The sequence below is a fragment of the Carya illinoinensis genome, chromosome 9 (assembly GCF_018687715.1).
Source record: "Carya illinoinensis cultivar Pawnee chromosome 9, C.illinoinensisPawnee_v1, whole genome shotgun sequence".
Classification (NCBI taxonomy): Eukaryota; Viridiplantae; Streptophyta; class Magnoliopsida; order Fagales; family Juglandaceae; genus Carya; species Carya illinoinensis.
In genome coordinates this window covers 33,642,247-33,660,494 of record NC_056760.1, presented here as the reverse complement: position 1 = coordinate 33,660,494, position 18,248 = coordinate 33,642,247, and the positions used below count along the sequence as shown (strand labels likewise).

The window sequence follows — 18,248 nt, the reverse complement described above, 5'->3', positions numbered from 1 at the left end:
ATAAAAAAAAGTTATAAAAATAATTTTTTTTTTCATATAGATTCCGTATTAATTTACTTTTTTCTCCACGACTGCATGCCGACTGCATTTCCCGACTGCAAAAAGTATTTCTCATAAAAATTATATAAAAATAGAATAAAAAATATTTTATGTATATTATTCTAATTTTATTTGGCCCCCCTCAAATAAATTTCTGGCCCCGTCACTGGCAATAGGACTAGTCCATATTAGTCATGATTGTGTACTGAAGTGTTATTAATGATGTAGTTGACCTGTAATATATGTTTTAATTTTAGTTGTAATGTTTCGTTATTAATGAATTCGCTATGTTTTTTATCAAAAAAAAAACCGAAGAATTTTATTCAAAAAATAAAAAAAGTCGGAGCACGTGGGGGTGCGTTACCAAAATTTCCTTTGCAACATGAGTCATCTTTCTACGGTTCAGGACGAACACTTCTGCGGGTGTTAAAGACCTCTCTGTCTCTGTAACTACAGGTCTCCTAGCTAGTCTGCCCCACGAGAACGGCGTCCGGAATCACCCCCATACTCATTAGGGTCACTGCGAAGGTACGGTCTCGAGCACTCGTTGAGTAATAACATCGGGTTTAAATTTTGATTTCTCCGTCTCTCTTTTCTACGAAGGAAAAGCTTTAAATCTGTGAATTTCTCTTTTAGATTCGGTCATTTTTCGGTGAGGAATTGTTGCGTGACTGTTGGCTTCAAGAATCCCCCTTCACATATTGACTTCAAAAACCTAGAAGATGAGCGTCGAACCTTTCAACAGGTAACCATTCTTCAAATTTTGCAAGAAAATTATTGCCTTTATTTTTATTTTTTTCAAAGTTTAGTTTATGTTGACTTCTTGGACGGGTAAATTGGAAAAGGTTAGTGAAGCTGGCGGCGAGGGCGTTCTACGATGACATAACGACGAAAGGGGATAATCAACCCAAAACAGGTCGGAGTGACAACAGAGGCATTGCTGTCGTGGTTCTCGATGCCCTCACTAGGTTTGGCCCCACTTACGTTCGTTTCATAATTTTCAGAAAATAGTTTCGGTTTTGGTGTATGCAATATCATCAAATTATAAGTGAAATTGAGGGAATATAAACATAAAAAATATGCGGAAAAATGAAACGGAAAGTAGAGCACACCAAGTTGTTTCCTAGCAAGTATATAAGAAAATTTGAGGCTTTTTTTCAGTCGTTATGCTTTCTTGGTCTTTTATTTGATTCACAGACGACAATGGGTAAGAGAAGAAGATTTGGCAAAGGACTTGAAATTGCATTCAAAGCAGCTTCGTCGAACCCTGCGATTCTTCGAGGAAGAAAAGCTAGTTACTCGAGATCATAGGAGAGAGGTCTGTGTTGGTTTCAGTTCATTTGTTTTACTTTTCTGTTGATAAAAATACATTCAGCTACTAGAAGTTGTATTGAGAAGTATAGCATGATACTTAAAGAGTTAAAAGATTATATATATTTATGTCTATGCATATTTTCATGTTTATTAGTCTTATTTAAAGTTTTACTCAAGTTGAAATTTGGTTGATTTAGAAAGTTCATACAAAGTAATTATAAGGTTTAAGACCTCATGGTACACTGGCTTTTAAGTATAATTTCTTAATTCTATTTTTACAAACAAGGAAAAAGTTGACCATAGGCTCAAGGCCCAGAATCACACTCTTCTTCTCTCTAGTTCTTTTGTACTTTGTAAACGCTTTTGATCCTGCAACCAGGCCTTGTTAACAAGCACTTTTCTATTGTTCTTGTTAATCTTTAAAATCCTGGTTCAATAAACTCAGTCCTTGCCTCTGTCAAATCTCAACCCTGGCACCAGAAACTCTTTGAAAAAGCCTCTTATAATGTTCAAATTTGGGTGTGTGGATAAGTACTAAAACCAAAGCGTGCCTCTTTATTGACACTCATTGCAAATCATAAGCAAGCACCCATAGACTTTCCAAATCATTTGCCTCAGCCAATCACGTTAAATGGCCTTGAGGGACTACATCAGAACTTTTTTATTTTATTTTATTTTTTGATAAGTGACTACTTCAGAACTCTTGTTACATCAAATTGGAGAAAACAAAATGCAAAGTTTGGTGTGATGCCTAAGATTCTTCTTTTTGTTTCTTTTGACTCAATTTATTGAGTATGTCATCCTTAAACCGTAATCTTAGCACATCTAAAGTGGAAGTTCAAAAACACTTTTTTTTTTTGCACAAAACAAACCAGGCCAGCCAAATCTCACTTTAACACCTGTCCCATTATTTACAAACCCGTCCCCCCGATTAAAAAAAAAAAAAGAAAGAAAGAGAGAGAGAGAGAGAGAGAGAGAGAGAGAGAGAGAGAGAGAGAGAGAGAGAGAGAGAGAGAGAGAGAGAATCATTCGGTTACCTGCACCCTACAACCCTCCATATATATTATGTACAATTCTAATAATTTCCTTTTTTAGTGTTCTGGTGTTTATACTGTAATTCTTTACTTATCTTACTTGAAATAAACTTTAATTGTGGGGTACTTTCAGTCATGCTTTGTTGTAGCTTTTCCATTTTTATTATGAGGTTCATGGATACTTGCTGTCCTAGCAATTCTGATTTTTAAGCTGCAAGTGGCTTACCATGGTTGCATGGAGAAAACCTATGATTCTTCTGGTTAATTTCAGATATGCATCAGCAAGTTTGCTCAATTGTATAGATTCCTTAATTAGAAATAGTTTTCATAAACATGTCTGCATTTACCACAGACAGCTAAAGGTGCGAAGATATTTAGTGCTGCTGTAGCTGCCACAGTTGATAGTCAACAGACAGCAAAAGAGGGCGAGGAAAAGATTAAGCTGCACACTCACTCGTACTGCTGTCTAGATTATGCTCAGGTCTCTATCTCTCTCTCATGCAATTTTGATGTTCATATCTGCATGATTAATTGTTTGATTTGACATAAAAAACAAGAATGAACCTTTTCTCTTTCTTTTTTAGGTTTTTTTGTTGTTCAACCTTCATTATCCAGTTAATGAGATGTTGACCAAGTTTTGGCTTTTGCTAGAAGGCCTAAAGGAAATATATATTGCAGATTTATGATGTAGTTAGGTACAGATTGCAGCGAATGAAGAAAAAACTGAAAGATGAATTGGAGAACAAGAACACAGTTCAGGAGTACATATGCCCTAACTGTGCCAAAAGGTTTCAGTAGCTGCTGATTTTTAATACTAAGCCACACAGAGACACATGCACATCTGTGTGAATTTTATTTTCCTGAAACATTGAGGTTCAAATGTTCAGGTATACTGCATTGGACGCATTACGGTTGATCTCTTTGGATGATGAATATTTTCATTGTGAAAGTTGTAATGGGGAACTTGTGGCTGAGAGTGACAAGATAGCTGCACAAGAGGGGGGAGAGGGAGATGACAATGCGAGGAGGCGAAGGCGTGAAAAATTAAAGGACATGCTTCAAAAGATGGAGGTTTACTTTTATCATGACTAACATTTATCACTGATGTTGGTGTTTTCTCTTGTCTTGAACACAATGTGCAAATTTCTCATGGTAGTTCTAATCTTTTTGTTAAAATTAGTTACACTTTGCAATGGTTAGTGTTGCTATACTTGGTAGTTAGTTATATTGTTTCATTAATTAAGTTTTTACTGAACAATGTGCCCAAGTTATTGCTTGTTTGCTTGTGTGGATTTGGAAATATAAGGGAATCAGCCTTTAACTTTGGCGTTAGTGATGGAGGAGGGGTATCTGTGGTAGATTTTAGGTTCATCTCTCACTAATTGGAAAGGAGTAAAAAAGAATAATAGGAGAGGAGGGGGTATGCGCGTTCTTGCTTTCTGGTTGTATGTAGAGGTCGTGTAAAGATCCAGCACATTCTACAAAATGGAATTGTTTAAGTAGGAAATGGTATCTATGAGGACTCATTTATCTGTATTAGTCGTTTCAAAGCACTCCCAGAATCCTAGTTCGCTTTTCTTGCTCATGTTGCTGGTCAGTTGAATGCAGAATACAGAGTACATGGTTACTGTTGATGCATTTTCCGATCTGGTGGCCAACTGTTGGTTGGATGACCCATGCATGGCTGTGCTGATGGTGGTGCAAATGGATCCATGTCTAGATAAATTAAATAGAAAGTAAAGGAGACAGATATTTTATGAGGTTTGGCACTGTGGCCTACGTTCACAGGCCATGGGGAGGGTAAAGTCCACCCTGAATGAAGTTTAATACAAGCCCTTAATCTCTCTTTTCACTTTGTTATGTGGGTGAAGAGAGAAGGAGAGGAAAAAGAAGAGCAGTTGATGGCTAGCTCCCCCAATTGTTGTAGCCCTCACTTTTGTCTTGCTGTCTCATCCAGCCTCTCTTCTTCTCTTGCATTTATTGTCTTTCTTGAGCCTTGTTTAGCCTCCATCCATACTTATTGCAAATTTTTAATTACCGTGGGGCCCACAGTCAGGTTCTGCCTAGCAAAGGCATTTCTCATTTTGTTGGGGAGAAAAACCTGGCTGTGGCCTCCCAGCTATTAAAACAAGGCAAAGGAATTGTGCATGGGCATAATTACACAGAATGTAGACGGGTGCATCCAAAATTTTTTACTATTCAAAAAGTAAAAGAAAAACTTAGTTGTGCCTGTGCACTGCCTGCTTAAATCTCCCCATACAGGTATCAGTGCTATTAACACAAGCCAAAAAGATTGATCTGACAAGAAGGCACTAGGCTCGAGAAAGGCAACGATGAAGAGGGAGTGGACTCATCTTCTTGGGGCACTCTCTTTCTCCTGGGGGAACTTTTTCTTCTTCCTCTATCTCCGTGTAACAGAGAATAAGAGAGTGAGCTGGGAGTTTGTATCTAACAATTCTCCACCAGCTTTGTGGATGCAGGCCTGTGCCGAACCATGTAAAATCTGTGTCATCTATTTTCTGCATTTATTTGCTTTGCAAGCCAAGGATGGCATCACCACCGCAAGCATCGCCATTGGTGGGTCATATGACCAACTGTTGTTCACCGCATCGGAAAGAGGCATCAACAATTACCTACTTAAAATTATTCCCCACCATGTTTGAACCCCCTTATGCAGAATTCTTGGTCCTTATGCACAGTTTCTGTTTGTTTTAAGTTTGAGGAATTTCATCGCTACTCTTGTGCCACCTCAAGTTCTTTAAATGTGTTGCCTATTACCATACTATGCTGGTGTTCATCTCTCTATCCTTCGTGTGTGTATCTGCCTGTATTGTCCTTCAATATGATGTTATGTGCCACTTTTTTGCTGTGTATGGTACTAATTTTATTGCATCTGCCAGTGCTGTATGGGTTAGCCATCTTTCAAGCTGTTATTATTGCTTTTATTCTATTTTGGCTCTCATATTGGTGGGAAATAAAGCTGGTCTTCAAATTGATGTTACATACAAGTTTTTTTGGTTATGGTAGTTATGTATAATATGTTCTCATTCTTTACTGAATTGACAACATGGAATGAGTGCAGATACAGCTTAAGCCATTAATAGAACAACTCAGTAGAGTAAAAGACTTGCCTGTTCCTGAATTTGGCACTCTTCAAGCATGGGAAGTTCGAGCAAGGGCTGCTGGGCGTGCAGCAAATGGTGATTCCAGTGCCATGGATCCTTCTAGGTCTTCTCTGGGGCTGGGTTATGGTGGATCATCATTGCCTTTTGCTGGTGACACCAAGGTAAACTTGCAAGAGATGATGAAATCCTTTCTAATGACTGATTTGTAAGGCAGATAATTTTGTTTTGTGATCAACAAAATCTCTGGGTTTTTAAGATCCTTACTATGAAGATTTACTAATGTTACCAGAATGGGTGAATTATTATTTTAGTTTTGTAACGTGTAAAATTGGGGGGCAATCTCAAGAATTGATTTTAATAACATCAATATATGCATACTCCAGAGGTTCGTTATCATAAATTGTTGGGTGTGCAATCCCTTAGTTTCATGCATTGAATCTCTCTATCATCAAATGGATGGCTATGAACAGTTTATGGTTGGGTCTTGGCAGGTTGAGGTTGATTTATCTGGGGCTGAAGGCAAGGGAGAAGTTATTAAATCTGAAAATGAGAGTACTCTGAAAGTCTTGCCACCATGGATGATCAAGGAAGGAATGAACCTTACAAAGGAGCAGCGAGGAGAGGCCAAACAGGAGTCAAAGATGGATGGAAGTTCTGCGTCACTAGAATTCTCAGATGACAAGAAGTCACTTATTGAGAATGATGATAAGAAAAATATACAGGTTCATGCAATTAGAGATAACTGAGAGAAACTAATTATTTAGTTCTCTTGATCTGCATCATATAGTTTTTCTTTTCCTTTTATCCGTATTTTGTTTTGTTTTTATCAATGTTAAAAAATTTGTCTGCAGCGCACACTTTTGTATTGCTTCATTTTAATTTTCTATGTTCATGTTTTTCTTCCCCTGATATCACTTTATTTATGCTTCATGATTATTTGGTAGGATGAGTATGTCAAGGCTTACTATGCTGCTTTACTCAAGAAACAACAAGAGATAGAAGAAGCTGCTAAGAAACATGATTTGTCAAATGCACACTCCTTAAATGGTCTCTCTAGCATGTCTTCTAGTCGCCAAGTTGGAATGAAGTCGAAACGTGATGAGGATGAGGGAGATGGTGATGTGGAATGGGAAGAGGCTCCGGTTGCTAGTAAGGATCAATCTTTTCATGCGTTTAAGCTTCATTTTTTTTTTCCTGTTTTTTATGATCTCATAAATAGTCATATAACATCTTAGTCAACAAATTACGAAGGCAATATGATGGTTTTCTGTTGTTACTAATTTGTAATTAGAAAGTTGCTATGTGATGTGTGCTCAGTGGTGTCCGTTGCAAATTATGACATAGTTTGTTTTAAAAATGCCCATGCCATGAAACTTTTTTTAAAAATACCCATGCCATGAAACTTTGTACAATATCGTGTCACTTTTAAATCTTTTCCGCATTCCACTTGAATCATTAATTGCCGCCATAGAATGTCAATCTGAGCTATTCTACATTATTTGCTACTTAAAATCTTGAAAGTTTTCCAAACCTTATGCTTTGCCTTCCTCTAGAAGTGATGTTTTGAATGGTCAATGAAAAAGAGGGAAAGAATATTAGACATTTTGCCTTGAGCCTTATCCCCGTTCAAATCTTTAACAACTCCTTGAACCTCATTTTCCTCAAATAGCCTTTTGAACCAATTTGCGGCCTCCACTCCCAGAGAGTCAAAAGATAAGCCATCCAACTTAGGTCTCTGGCTATAATGTTCGGTGTACAATCTTTTATAAATTGTACTACATGGTCACCAATCTATTGATGGTTTGGATACCTCAATTCCGTTTACATACAAGGAGTCTATAGTGCTTCTTTCTTTTTCTTTCTTTTTTTTTTTATTTTTTTATTTTTTTATTTTTATTTTTTTAATTTTATTTATTTATTTATTATTTTAAACAAGTAAAATCAATAGCGCTTCTTCTCCTATTCGAATTGGCCACCTGGTGAAACAACTTGGTGCACTTGTCATCCTCCCTCAACCACAAAACCCTTAATGGTTAGTTGGATTGATTTAAAATTTCAAAGCATTGAGCTTGCGTTCCAAGACATAGCTATGAGGTCCGCCACTCTTTCAACTTGTCTATAAAGACCATTGATTTCAGCAACATATTTCCAAATCAGGGTGAAGGAGAAGTTTTGTGGGCTATCAAGGTTGTGCCAACCATATGTCATGGGTTAAAATGCTTAGCAATCGATAACAATTTCCCAGCTGAAGCTTAATTGTATGGAAAGAAATATGATCTTCAGTAGTTTACATAAACGGCATATGTAACCCAAATTAAGGAGGAGAAAACAGTTTTTTGATATTGTGGTCATTTTGCAACAGAGGCCAACCCTTATCTGTCCCCTCAGCCTCTTGTTCATTTGGGGGGGGGGGGGGGGGGGGGGGGGGGGGGGGGGGGGGGGGACATTTAGCATACAAAACCTTGTTGTTGCATTTTAAGCACTAATTTGAGATATGAGAAATTCTACATGGAAGCCTTACACCACACAACTCCACATAATCAACATGTGATTTGTCATTTTTGCCTCTCTCTTAATTCTTAAATATGTGTGTGTTTAAATAGAATGGCAAAAATGACAAATCACATGGTTAGGTGGAGATGTGTGGTGTAAGGCTTCCTTATAGCATTTCTCTTTGATTTAAATATTTCAATCTGACAATATCGATTATTGCCAGCAAAAGTCTTTTATTTATCTAACAATCCCAGTGAAATAAGAAAAACTGAAATAAAATTTGGGGGCATCCCATGGCAAGCAGTTTTTGTTCTTTTTTGGGCTAGACTGGGTGGTGCCTAAGTGGGTGACATTTATTAGAATGTTGGAAAGGAAGATGTAAAGAGCGACTGTAGGTTCTTGTGGAGAATGATGTCCACTTTTTTAATGTGGTGGTGCACATGACAGGAAAGAGACAAGAATTTTCTTGGCCTCTTTACCTTCTATATTTAGGTGTATCTGATGTTCCGTGTAGGGAAACTTCCGAGGGTGCGGTGCATAGGACTGGAGTTTATTCTGCAGGGATGGGTCTGAAGGGCCCTACCTTGGAGAGGTTCTCCGACATTAAAAAATATATATATTTAGGTGTATCTGATGCATACTTCTTGTCTACTGAGCTAGTGCCTTTTTTTATCATTAATAGAATATATCCTACTCATTAAACAAACGAGTATAAACTGAAGTGTGAGTTCCCAGTGGTTGCACTGAAGTAAAGGTCCTTGGACAAAATATTTTGTCCAAAATTAAACCATTAGTGAGGAAAACCAATGATGGGGTTTTAACTTTTTATTGGTGTGATGGATGTTGAAGAAAATTTATGTTTCCCAGTAGTTCTGTTCTAATGATTGTATAGTTTAAACTTTAAACAGTATTGGGTGAGATAGTTTGGTGGGCATTAACCGTATTTTTCCATTCATAATTACAGGCAACACAAATGAAAATTACAAAGTTGACTTGAATGTTCAAGCTGATGCTTCAGGAGATGACGAGGATGATATTGACTGGGAGGAAGGTTGAAGAGAATATAGTCTTGTTGCCTAATAGATGGATTGGTACGACTTCCTCTGCATTTTAACTTGCATTCTCTTGGCGTTTTTAGCTTCCAGCTGTGTAATGTTTTTCGCAGATTCATGACAGACCATGTTTTCTTGGTCGTGATTTTGTTTCCTTATTGCCTTGTATTCGTTCTAATAGGTTGCCGGTGTCTGGAAATGTTGTCACTCGATAGATGTATAAAAAACTCGCACAATGGCTTGTTTAATGACTAAATTATTTTCGAGATTATCACCCTCCTCTTTGTCCTGTTCATGTTCTTTACTTTAGGGGTTCATTCTTGAGACCTTGCTTCCAATGTCTAAGAAAAGGATTACCGAACACAAAATTCAGTTGCTTTCTTTGACAAAACAAAGGAAATTCGAGAATACTGTCAACAAATTCATGGGGTTATCTTTTATTACGTTGAGGCGGTTGAGCTTTATTATTGGATGGTCACAGAGTTCCTTACAAAGGTTTTTATTTTTTCTATTTGTATTTATTTTTTCCTTTATGGGTGTGGAGATTCTACACTACTACAACCAGAACAAAGGCTCTGTTGCGGCCAAACGGTGCTCCCCCACCTAATATTTTAGTCTATTTCACTCGCTAGTCGCTAGTATGTTCGGTGGTTTTGCCAGGGGGTGTGATTGGTTTGGTTTTGAATATATTTTATAATCGAACCGGTTTCCTAAGCAAGGGAGTAAACTTTATTAGAAAAGTAGAAAAGATAATACATAAAGAGGGTTGGAGTTTCCCAACAAATATCCAAGAACAATAACAACAGTACAAAGAGGTGGATAAAAATAAAAAAAAAGATTTTTACGAATAATGTCTTGATCTTCACCTATGTCCTACGAAGAGGATGTCTTAAAAGACAGTAATAAGACGTTCGTAAAAAATTGTGAACTATGGAACCACCACCAATGGTGGTGAAACCTCTGCTGAAAGCGGTGAGTGGTGGGTGCACTGTTATTTTTTAGAGAGATAATGCAATCTCTTCTTTGAGATCACCAGTTAGGAAAAACGATAACATAGTAAAAAGCGATAATTTAGGAAAAACGATAACATAGTGGAAAACACGATATTGGGTGGACTAATTTGTGGCCTATGATCATCTGCGTTCTCGCTCTCTTGTGGTGGCGCAAGGTAGCCATGAGCTAGTAGGAAGGAGACGAGGTGGCTCAAATCTGGAAGATCTCGACGAGACGAAACTGCTAGTATGGTGCGTGCAGCCGTCGGAGGCATCAGAGCGTGGTGGCACCTGAAGACCACGCGTGGCAACAAGTCATGCGTGAGGAGAACAAGCCGAACATTTTGGCGTGGCTCCATCCCAATAGAATGGCTGCTGTAAGATGGGGTGGTACATTGCGTGTAGACGGATGGCGGCTAGAGAGCAGCAGATCTAACCAAAATCAAGCCGTTGAAGGGAGGAGGGAAAAAAACACTATCTTAAAAGTGTATACACAGTGCGGAAATGGAGAGGAGAATGAGAGGTGGGTGAAAGTCGTAGCTCCACCATCCTCTCCAGCAACAGCTCTCACTGAAATGGGGTTTTCTAGAGAGAAAGAAGACTAGCCCTCTCTAAAAGAAGACTAAGGAAGACTAACAACTTGGACCCGTTAGTAGATTATATAGTTAGGGTACCTAAGAAGCAATGAATAAAAATTTCTCTCTCTGGTTTTCTCTCTGTACAACTAAGAGAAATCCATGGTTTCTTTTCGCTGATTTCACATTCATGTCTATGATGATGGTGGTGATTAGTGGTGTTTAGTCCAGTTTGTTTTTTTCTAGCAGTAGTTACGTTGGGATGGGGATATTGACAAATTTTTTGGTTGACCATAAGTATTTTGAGTTTGAAAAATTAAATGAGAAATGGTGGGGATGCATAGAGAGTAGTTGTCGTAAAGTGAATCGCATTTTCATAGCTCAAGCTTCCATGGGTTGGATGGCTGCCTTAGTGCAAGAAGTTTTAGGCTACGAGGGTTCTTCTGAGCTCATCAGATTGAGACGCAGTGGTTCTCAGGTATTGGTATTACAGTAGCAACGTAACTCTCATGGGAGGTTCTTATCTTTATTAGAGTTTGGTCAAGGGAGAAGTGGTATGCTAGTGATACCAGAAGGGAGAAGGGGGGTACGGTGGAGGAACCTTCGAGATTCATTGAAGGAAATTGCTGTAGCATCCTCTGCTGTGGAAGGGAAAAATAGAGGAAAATCACAATGGTGGTCTTCATCGTCCCAGCCCTTACCTCCGTCGTAGGGTCCCCCTCCTTCGTACAGAGAGGTGTTGTCTCGAGTCTCAAAACTCGCCCACGGTGATAGCTCAAACTTGTGGAAAGTTTGACAGGAGGGTGTCAGGGCTTAATATGGCAAGCGTACTGCATGCACTGGCTGAAATGGAGAAACAAATGGGGACTTTGCAGATGAATATGGGAGTGCTGAAACGCTACGTTGAGGAGATAAGTATCCTTGTCGAGCTGGGCCATGAACAAGAGTCTCATTTGGTTTCTAAAAACCCAATACATGTTGGGTTTAACACTAAGGGAAAGGGCCTGGTGATAGATGGGCCACAAGGGCCTAAGGAAGGAACTTATGTAGACCCAGGTCCACATCCTTCGACAACCCAGGAACTTATGCAGGCTCAAACAAATCACCCAGCCCAGGCCCAGGTCCAGCCTCAATTTATAACTTGGACCCAGCCGATACAGACCTAGACTTAGGCCCAAGCCCAAGCCCAGGTCCAACACGTAGCCCAGTACGTCATCCAACCTGATATGACACCGTCGAGTTTCGTAAATCCTTCAACAACCCAACCATCGGTGATGGTTCAAGGGTCAACGCCAGAAGTAGGGGGATCGCCGGCAAGGTTAGAGGGATTGGAAGGTTCGCCGGAGAGGCTAGAGGTGCTGGAGGATGCGCCAGCAAGGATAGAGACTAGATATGTTGTTGTGCAAAGTGATGAGAGGCCAGCGAGTGAACCTGGGTGGCCAGTCTGGCATCGAAAAGTGCACAGACTAGGTCAACTGAGATGGAGGGAGGCCTTGCTGTCCCTTTGACGTCGACTGGAAAACGTGTGAGTGGATCGTGGCTCTCGAGGCCTCCGACAATTGTTTTTTCTCGAGAAATAGAGGGGAATGGTGGTATTAGGCTGGAGGAGAGCAATTCTCTTGATGTAGTGAAGTCTTTTGAAGTCATTGAGGAAGCCAAGGATGAGTTTATTAGAAACTGTGATGCAGATTCAGAATCAAGGTCCCTACAATTGACACTGGTTGATAAAGACTGCTCTGATGGGAAGGGGGCTGTGTTAATCCCTTTATGCACAATCCCACCTAGTTTTAAATATGATAAATGTTCTTCTAACTGGGTTTTCAAAAAGGTGGAGGAGATATAAGCTGTTATTGGGATTTCGTATAAAGAAGATGAAGATAAATTTATGGCCCTTCTTATGGCAATTGAAGAGAGGCAGTCAAAGTCAGAGACTAAGCAGAACAGGGAACTTAAAAGACTAACTTTTTCCATTAATTATGATGCAAATGAGGGAAGCAATGGTAGGGATAGAGTGAAAGGGAGGGGCAATCTCGGTTTACATACAGGCTAAGATCATTTCATGGAACGTGCGGGGGCTTAACGATTGCAATAAACGCCTCCGTATCAAATCTTTATTGCGGATGTGGAAGGGGGATGTGGTATGTTTTCAAGTCTATGGAGGTGCTCGTATGTGGGATGGGCCTACCTGACCTCATTGGGAGCTTCAGGCAGAGTATTATTAATGTGGAATAGAAGAGTGGTTGAGGCGATTGAGGAGTGTATCAGGGAGTACTCGGTAGCGACACATTTCAAAAATGTGGTTGACGGTTGGGTATGGGCTTTTGCAGGATCTTACGGGCCGAATGTGGACAGAGAAAGGAGGAGGCTTTGGGAAGAGTTGGCGGGTCTGCACTCTATGTGGGATGTACCGTGGTGTATTAGGGGAGATTTCAACATTACTCGCTTCCCTAGCGAGAGATCAAGGCACTACCGAAATTCTATGGCCATGGAGGAGTTCCCCAAGTTCATCTTTGAGCTGGATCTCATAGATCTCCCCCTTACAGGGGGCGAGTTCACTTGGTCAAATGGTTGGGTTGGGTCGAAATTGGATAGATTCCTTATTCTCCTGCGTGGGACGCACACTATCCAGAGGTTTGTCAGAAACAACTAGCCATAATAAGTTTAGACCACTTTCCTATTGTATTAGATTGTGGGGTTATTCATAGTAGGTGTCGATACTTCAAGTTTGAAAACATGTAGCTTGCAGTGGAAGGGTTTGTAGAGATGGTCTCGTATCAGTTCATTGGCACCCCAAGCTTTATTCTTACAGGTAAATTGAAGGCACTAAAACAAGATTTGAAGAAGTGGAACTTGGAAGTAGTTGGCCACATTGACAATTAGAAGTCTACACTCCTGGAGGAATTGTAGGAACTAGAGAGAAGGGAGCTTTTGGGAGAGACCTCAGAGGAGGTGCTTATGAGGAAGGGCACGGTTTTGGAAAATTTGGAGAGGGTCTTGTTGTCAGAGGAGATTTCCTGGCGCCAAAAATCCAGAGCTCTTTGGTTGAAAGAAGGTGACAAGTGCACGAAATACTTTCACAAAGTGGCCAATTCACACTGGCCCAGTAATGCCATTGAGTCTCTACACTCAGATAACCAGGTGCTATCTTTTGCTTCTGATCTAGAAAACCATATTAGAAAACCGGCTAGTTGGAGGCCAAAGCTGGATGCTCTGTCCTTTAAAACAATCGACCGTCAAAGTGTGATTGTCTTGGAGAGACCGTTTGAGGAAGATGAGATTTACAAGGTCATCTCTAGTATGGCCAAGGACAAAGCGCCAGGGCCGGATGGTTTCTCAATAGGGTTCTTTCAAACTTGTTGGGACATCGTTAAAGGTGATGTTTTGCAAGTCTTTAGTGAATTTCATTTGTTTCAGAAGTTTGAAAAATCTCTTAATGCAACGTTCATTGCTCCCATGCCTAAGAGACATGGGTATACAAGATTAGTGGTGTATACAAGATTATCTCAAATGTCCTTGCATTGCGTTTAAGCCTAGCGCTAGAACAGATTATCTCCAAGCCTCAGAATGCTTTTATTCGTGGAAGACAAATTCTTGACTCGGTGCTCATTGCAAATGAGTGCCTGGATCATAGACTGAGGGAGGGTGAACCAGGTATTTTATGCAAGCTTGACATGGAGAAGGTTTATGATCATGCGAATTGGGAGTTCCTTCTGTATATGCTTAGGAGGAGTGGTTTTGGCGATAGATGGATTGCTTGGATGCGTCACTGCATTTCAACAGCTTGGTTTTCAATTTTAGTTAATGGTACACCGGCTGTTGATAGTTCTCGTGGTTTGAGGCAATGAGACACTTTATCTCCCTTTTTGTTTGTTATAGTTATGGAGGCTCTTAGCCAAATGTTTCAGTTAGCTGTTAGCGAAGGTTTCTTATCTGGCTTCAAGGTGGGTGCGGCTTCAAATATACGCAGCTTAGCAAGTTTTTTGGACTGCCAGGTGTCTTCGTTGCCTTTAAAATACCTAGGCCTTCCCCTGGGAGCTACTTTTAAGGCTAGAGCGATTTGGGATGGGGTAGTGGAGAAGATAGAGAAAAGACTGGCTGGCGGGAAACGGATGTACTTATCAAAAGGGGGTCGACTCACTCTTATTAAGAGCACAAACGGATGTATTAAGAGCACCCTCACTCTCATCGAAAGTGATTTGTTCCCTTTGCCAGCAAGGGTGGGAAACAAAACTAAGAAACTCTTTAGGGCGTTCCTATGGAGGGGCATGGGGGAGAAGAAGAAATTCCATCTGGTTAGAAGGAAGACAGTTTGTGCTCCAATCGTACAAGGGGGGTTGGGAGTGTGTGACTTGAGAACTTTCAATAAAGCTCTATTAGGGAAATGGTTATGGAGATACCAATCGGAGGGGGATGCATTGTGGAAGGAAATATTGTCGCTCGCTATGGAGCTATCTGGGGCGGTTGGTGTTCCAACGAAGGGAGAAGGGAGTATGGTGTGGGTTTATGGAAGTTTATAAGGAGGGGGTGATCTTGTTTCAAGAAACATATTCGATTCGTTGTGAGAGAAGGCAATAGAATCAGTTTTTGGCAGGATATGTGGTGTGGAGATCATGCATTGGAAAAATATTTTTCGAACCTTTATCATATTCCTACTAATAGAGAGGTTTCGGTTGCAGATATGCGGTCCCTCTATAATGACACTATTCAGTGGGGTGTTCTTTTCAACAGGCACTTTCATGATTGGGAATTATCTTCTGTTTAAGATCTTTTCAGCCTTTTATACTCCATGGGGACTCCTATGGTACAGTGCGACCGTGCGAAGTGGAGGTCTTATAATCATAAGAAATTTACGGTAAAGGCGTATTACAAAATTTTGACCACACAAAACCACCCTCTGTTCCCTTGGAAGAATATTTGGCGGTCACGTGTGCCCTCCAAAGTAGCCTTCTTTGTTTGGAACGTGGCACTTAGGAAGATATTGACCATGGATAATTTGAGGAAGAGGGGGTGTGTAGTGATGAATTGGTGCTATATGTGCAAAAAGAATGGAGAATCTGTGGATCACCTTCTATTACATTGTAAGATTACAAGAGAGATATGGGATGAGATTTTCCAAAGGTCAACATTGCTTGGGTTATGTCTTTGAGGGTAGTGGACCTGCTGGGGTGTTGGAGGAAGATACAAGGTTGCCAGAAAGTGGCAGTAGTATGGAAGATGATCCCACTATGTATCATGTGGTGTATTTGGTTGGAAAGAAATGCGCGTTGCTTTGAAGACAATGAACACACTATAGAGGAGCTAAAAAACTTTTTTTTTTCAAACTTTATTACTTTGGTTATCTGCTATTGTACTAAATGGGGACAATGTCCATGATTTCTTGTCTTTGATTCCTCGCACATAGAATGTATTTAGGTACCTGATGTATACTTCCTGTATACATGGGCCATGCCTGTTATCTTCTAATCAATAATATTTATCTTTTACTTATAAAAAAAAGATTATATAGTTAGTATAACTATACTATAATGATATTTAGTAGTGATATATAGTGGATATTATAATGAACTATTAATACTTTAGTGATTTATATAGTTATTTATATATATTGGATTACTAATAGTATTAGTATATATATAATAGTATCGTATAGTGATATATTATTTGATTATGTTTGTTAGTGATAATATCCCATTGATAATATGTTTCTGTCCAACTTATTTATATATTTGATTATATATATTAGTGACAATATGCTTGGTTACATATATGCTAGTGATAATGTGGTGATTACATACACTTTTTATATGAGTGTATATGATCAAATATAAAGAAATATATTTATAAAAAACATTATATATTATAATTTATTATGCTATAAAATGTATTTATCATTTTTATATATATAGTATATATTAATAACATATGATCAAATCTTCATGTTTAAGATTAAAATTTTATGTTACAAAATTTTTAATGATAATGTTATATCAAATGTTATATTAAGATTTATAAGATTTCCTCACAAAAAATAAAAATAAAAAGATTTATAAGATTAATTTTATGTTATATCAAATGTAATATTAATTTTATGTTATTATATTATTATATATGAATAATATGATTTTAAAATTTAATGTTATATTAATTAGCAATTTAGTACTATATATATATGAACCAGTCCGATCCGGTGATAGGAAAAGAAAAATCGGAACTAGACCAATTTCAACCGGTTTTTAAAAAATAAAATCAGTACTGAATCGAATCAATTTTGAACGAGACTGAACCCACTGAATCTGTCCGGTTCAGTTTGGTTCACCGGTTTTTTTTTCATCTCTATTTTTTTTTTTAAATTTTTATCCATGAGGGAGGAGAAATTTGATATTTGATTCTCAAGAAATAAAGGTATTGCCAATTGATCCAAAAGATCTTGGTACTCATATTTCCTAATTTTGCCCCCGATTTGCTTCATTTCTGGTGACGTAAAATCATATCCATAATAATCAGTGCATAAATAAAGAAGAAAAGAATGAATATCATCAGAACGCCATCAATGTTCATACAAGAAACATAGCTATAGCCTATATAAGAGTAACTCAAAATAAACTAAATTAACATTGCAATGTAATAAATGCAATCCAACAACTCAAGTGGGAAGGCAGTGACCTTTAAAAGGTTTGATTTGCAAACTTTTCCTTTCCTCACGAATTTGTACGTTCCCATTTTTAAAATAGTAGAACACAGCGCAGTCATTCATAATTCTTGAGACTTTTTAACCCTAATCCACAAGACGTTTTGGGTGTCTATCTCCAAACCCAATGGAGCAAATTATTCTAAAAATGGAGAGAAAACAGTAAGAAACAACACGTAAGACATCCACTCCGACCCACTACAAGTCGTCGTCAAAACCTCTACTCCCATACTCTACTACTTGAGGCCTCTGCCACTTCTTTGTTAAAAATGAATTTTAAAGGTAAATTGAAATTGTAAATTGTTTTATAAGGATGTTTATTGGTTAGAATAATATTTATTAATGCGCATATGCTTTTATTTCGTTACATATATTTCATGAAATGGATTATGTAGTCCTCATGCCTCTATAAAAAGCTATATGTTCGCACAAATGAATTTGCTTTAAGGATGTCCCAATATCAAGATAATGGAATTATGAAAATAAAGTTGGCTAATATAATTTAATTAAAAGACTCAACCAGAGATATTTCGACCCCGAGATTGGTACTAGATTTTTTTAGTTATAACGAAACAACTTCATTAAGAAACTAAATTACAAACATTTATCAGTCCAAATGTCTTAAGTTTCTAAATTCATGTATCCATAAATCATTCTGGATTTGAATTAATTTCCCATTTCACACCCTCCATGCATCCATAAGGCAACTTTTCTATTTCCCCCCAGATACCCTTCCAAACATAAGAGGGATTGTGCCACATTCTTGACTCTAAGAAGTTATCCCAAGGAAAATATCTTGCTTTAAAAATTTTGTGGAGTAGTATAGATTTATTCTGCATTATTCTCCATCCTTGTTTTGCTAGTTAAGGTTTCTTTAACAATTTTGAGATCCTTGAAACCCATCTCACCAGCCAGTGTAGGAGCATACATCTTTGT

The 18,248-nt window shown here is 38.5% G+C and overlaps 1 protein-coding gene across 2 annotated transcripts; it reads left to right on the top strand.

Annotated features, from left to right (window-relative positions):
- The first annotated feature begins 408 nt into the window (after positions 1 to 408).
- LOC122276590 (general transcription factor IIE subunit 1) lies at positions 409 to 9,328 on the top strand. Of its 2 annotated transcripts, XM_043086423.1 has the most exons (12): positions 409 to 567; positions 676 to 784; positions 885 to 1,007; positions 1,237 to 1,357; positions 2,740 to 2,868; positions 3,066 to 3,175; positions 3,275 to 3,458; positions 5,470 to 5,673; positions 6,004 to 6,234; positions 6,457 to 6,661; positions 8,970 to 9,096; positions 9,239 to 9,328. In XM_043086423.1, the coding sequence occupies exons 2-11, from the start codon at positions 762 to 764 to the stop codon at positions 9,059 to 9,061; spliced, it is 1,422 nt and encodes a 473-aa protein (XP_042942357.1). In that variant the 5' UTR covers positions 409 to 567; positions 676 to 761; the 3' UTR covers positions 9,062 to 9,096; positions 9,239 to 9,328. The 2 variants fall into 2 exon arrangements, with proteins under 2 accessions (XP_042942357.1, XP_042942356.1); XM_043086422.1 differs by having other exon boundaries at positions 8,970 to 9,328.
- The last annotated feature ends 8,920 nt before the right edge of the window (positions 9,329 to 18,248 follow it).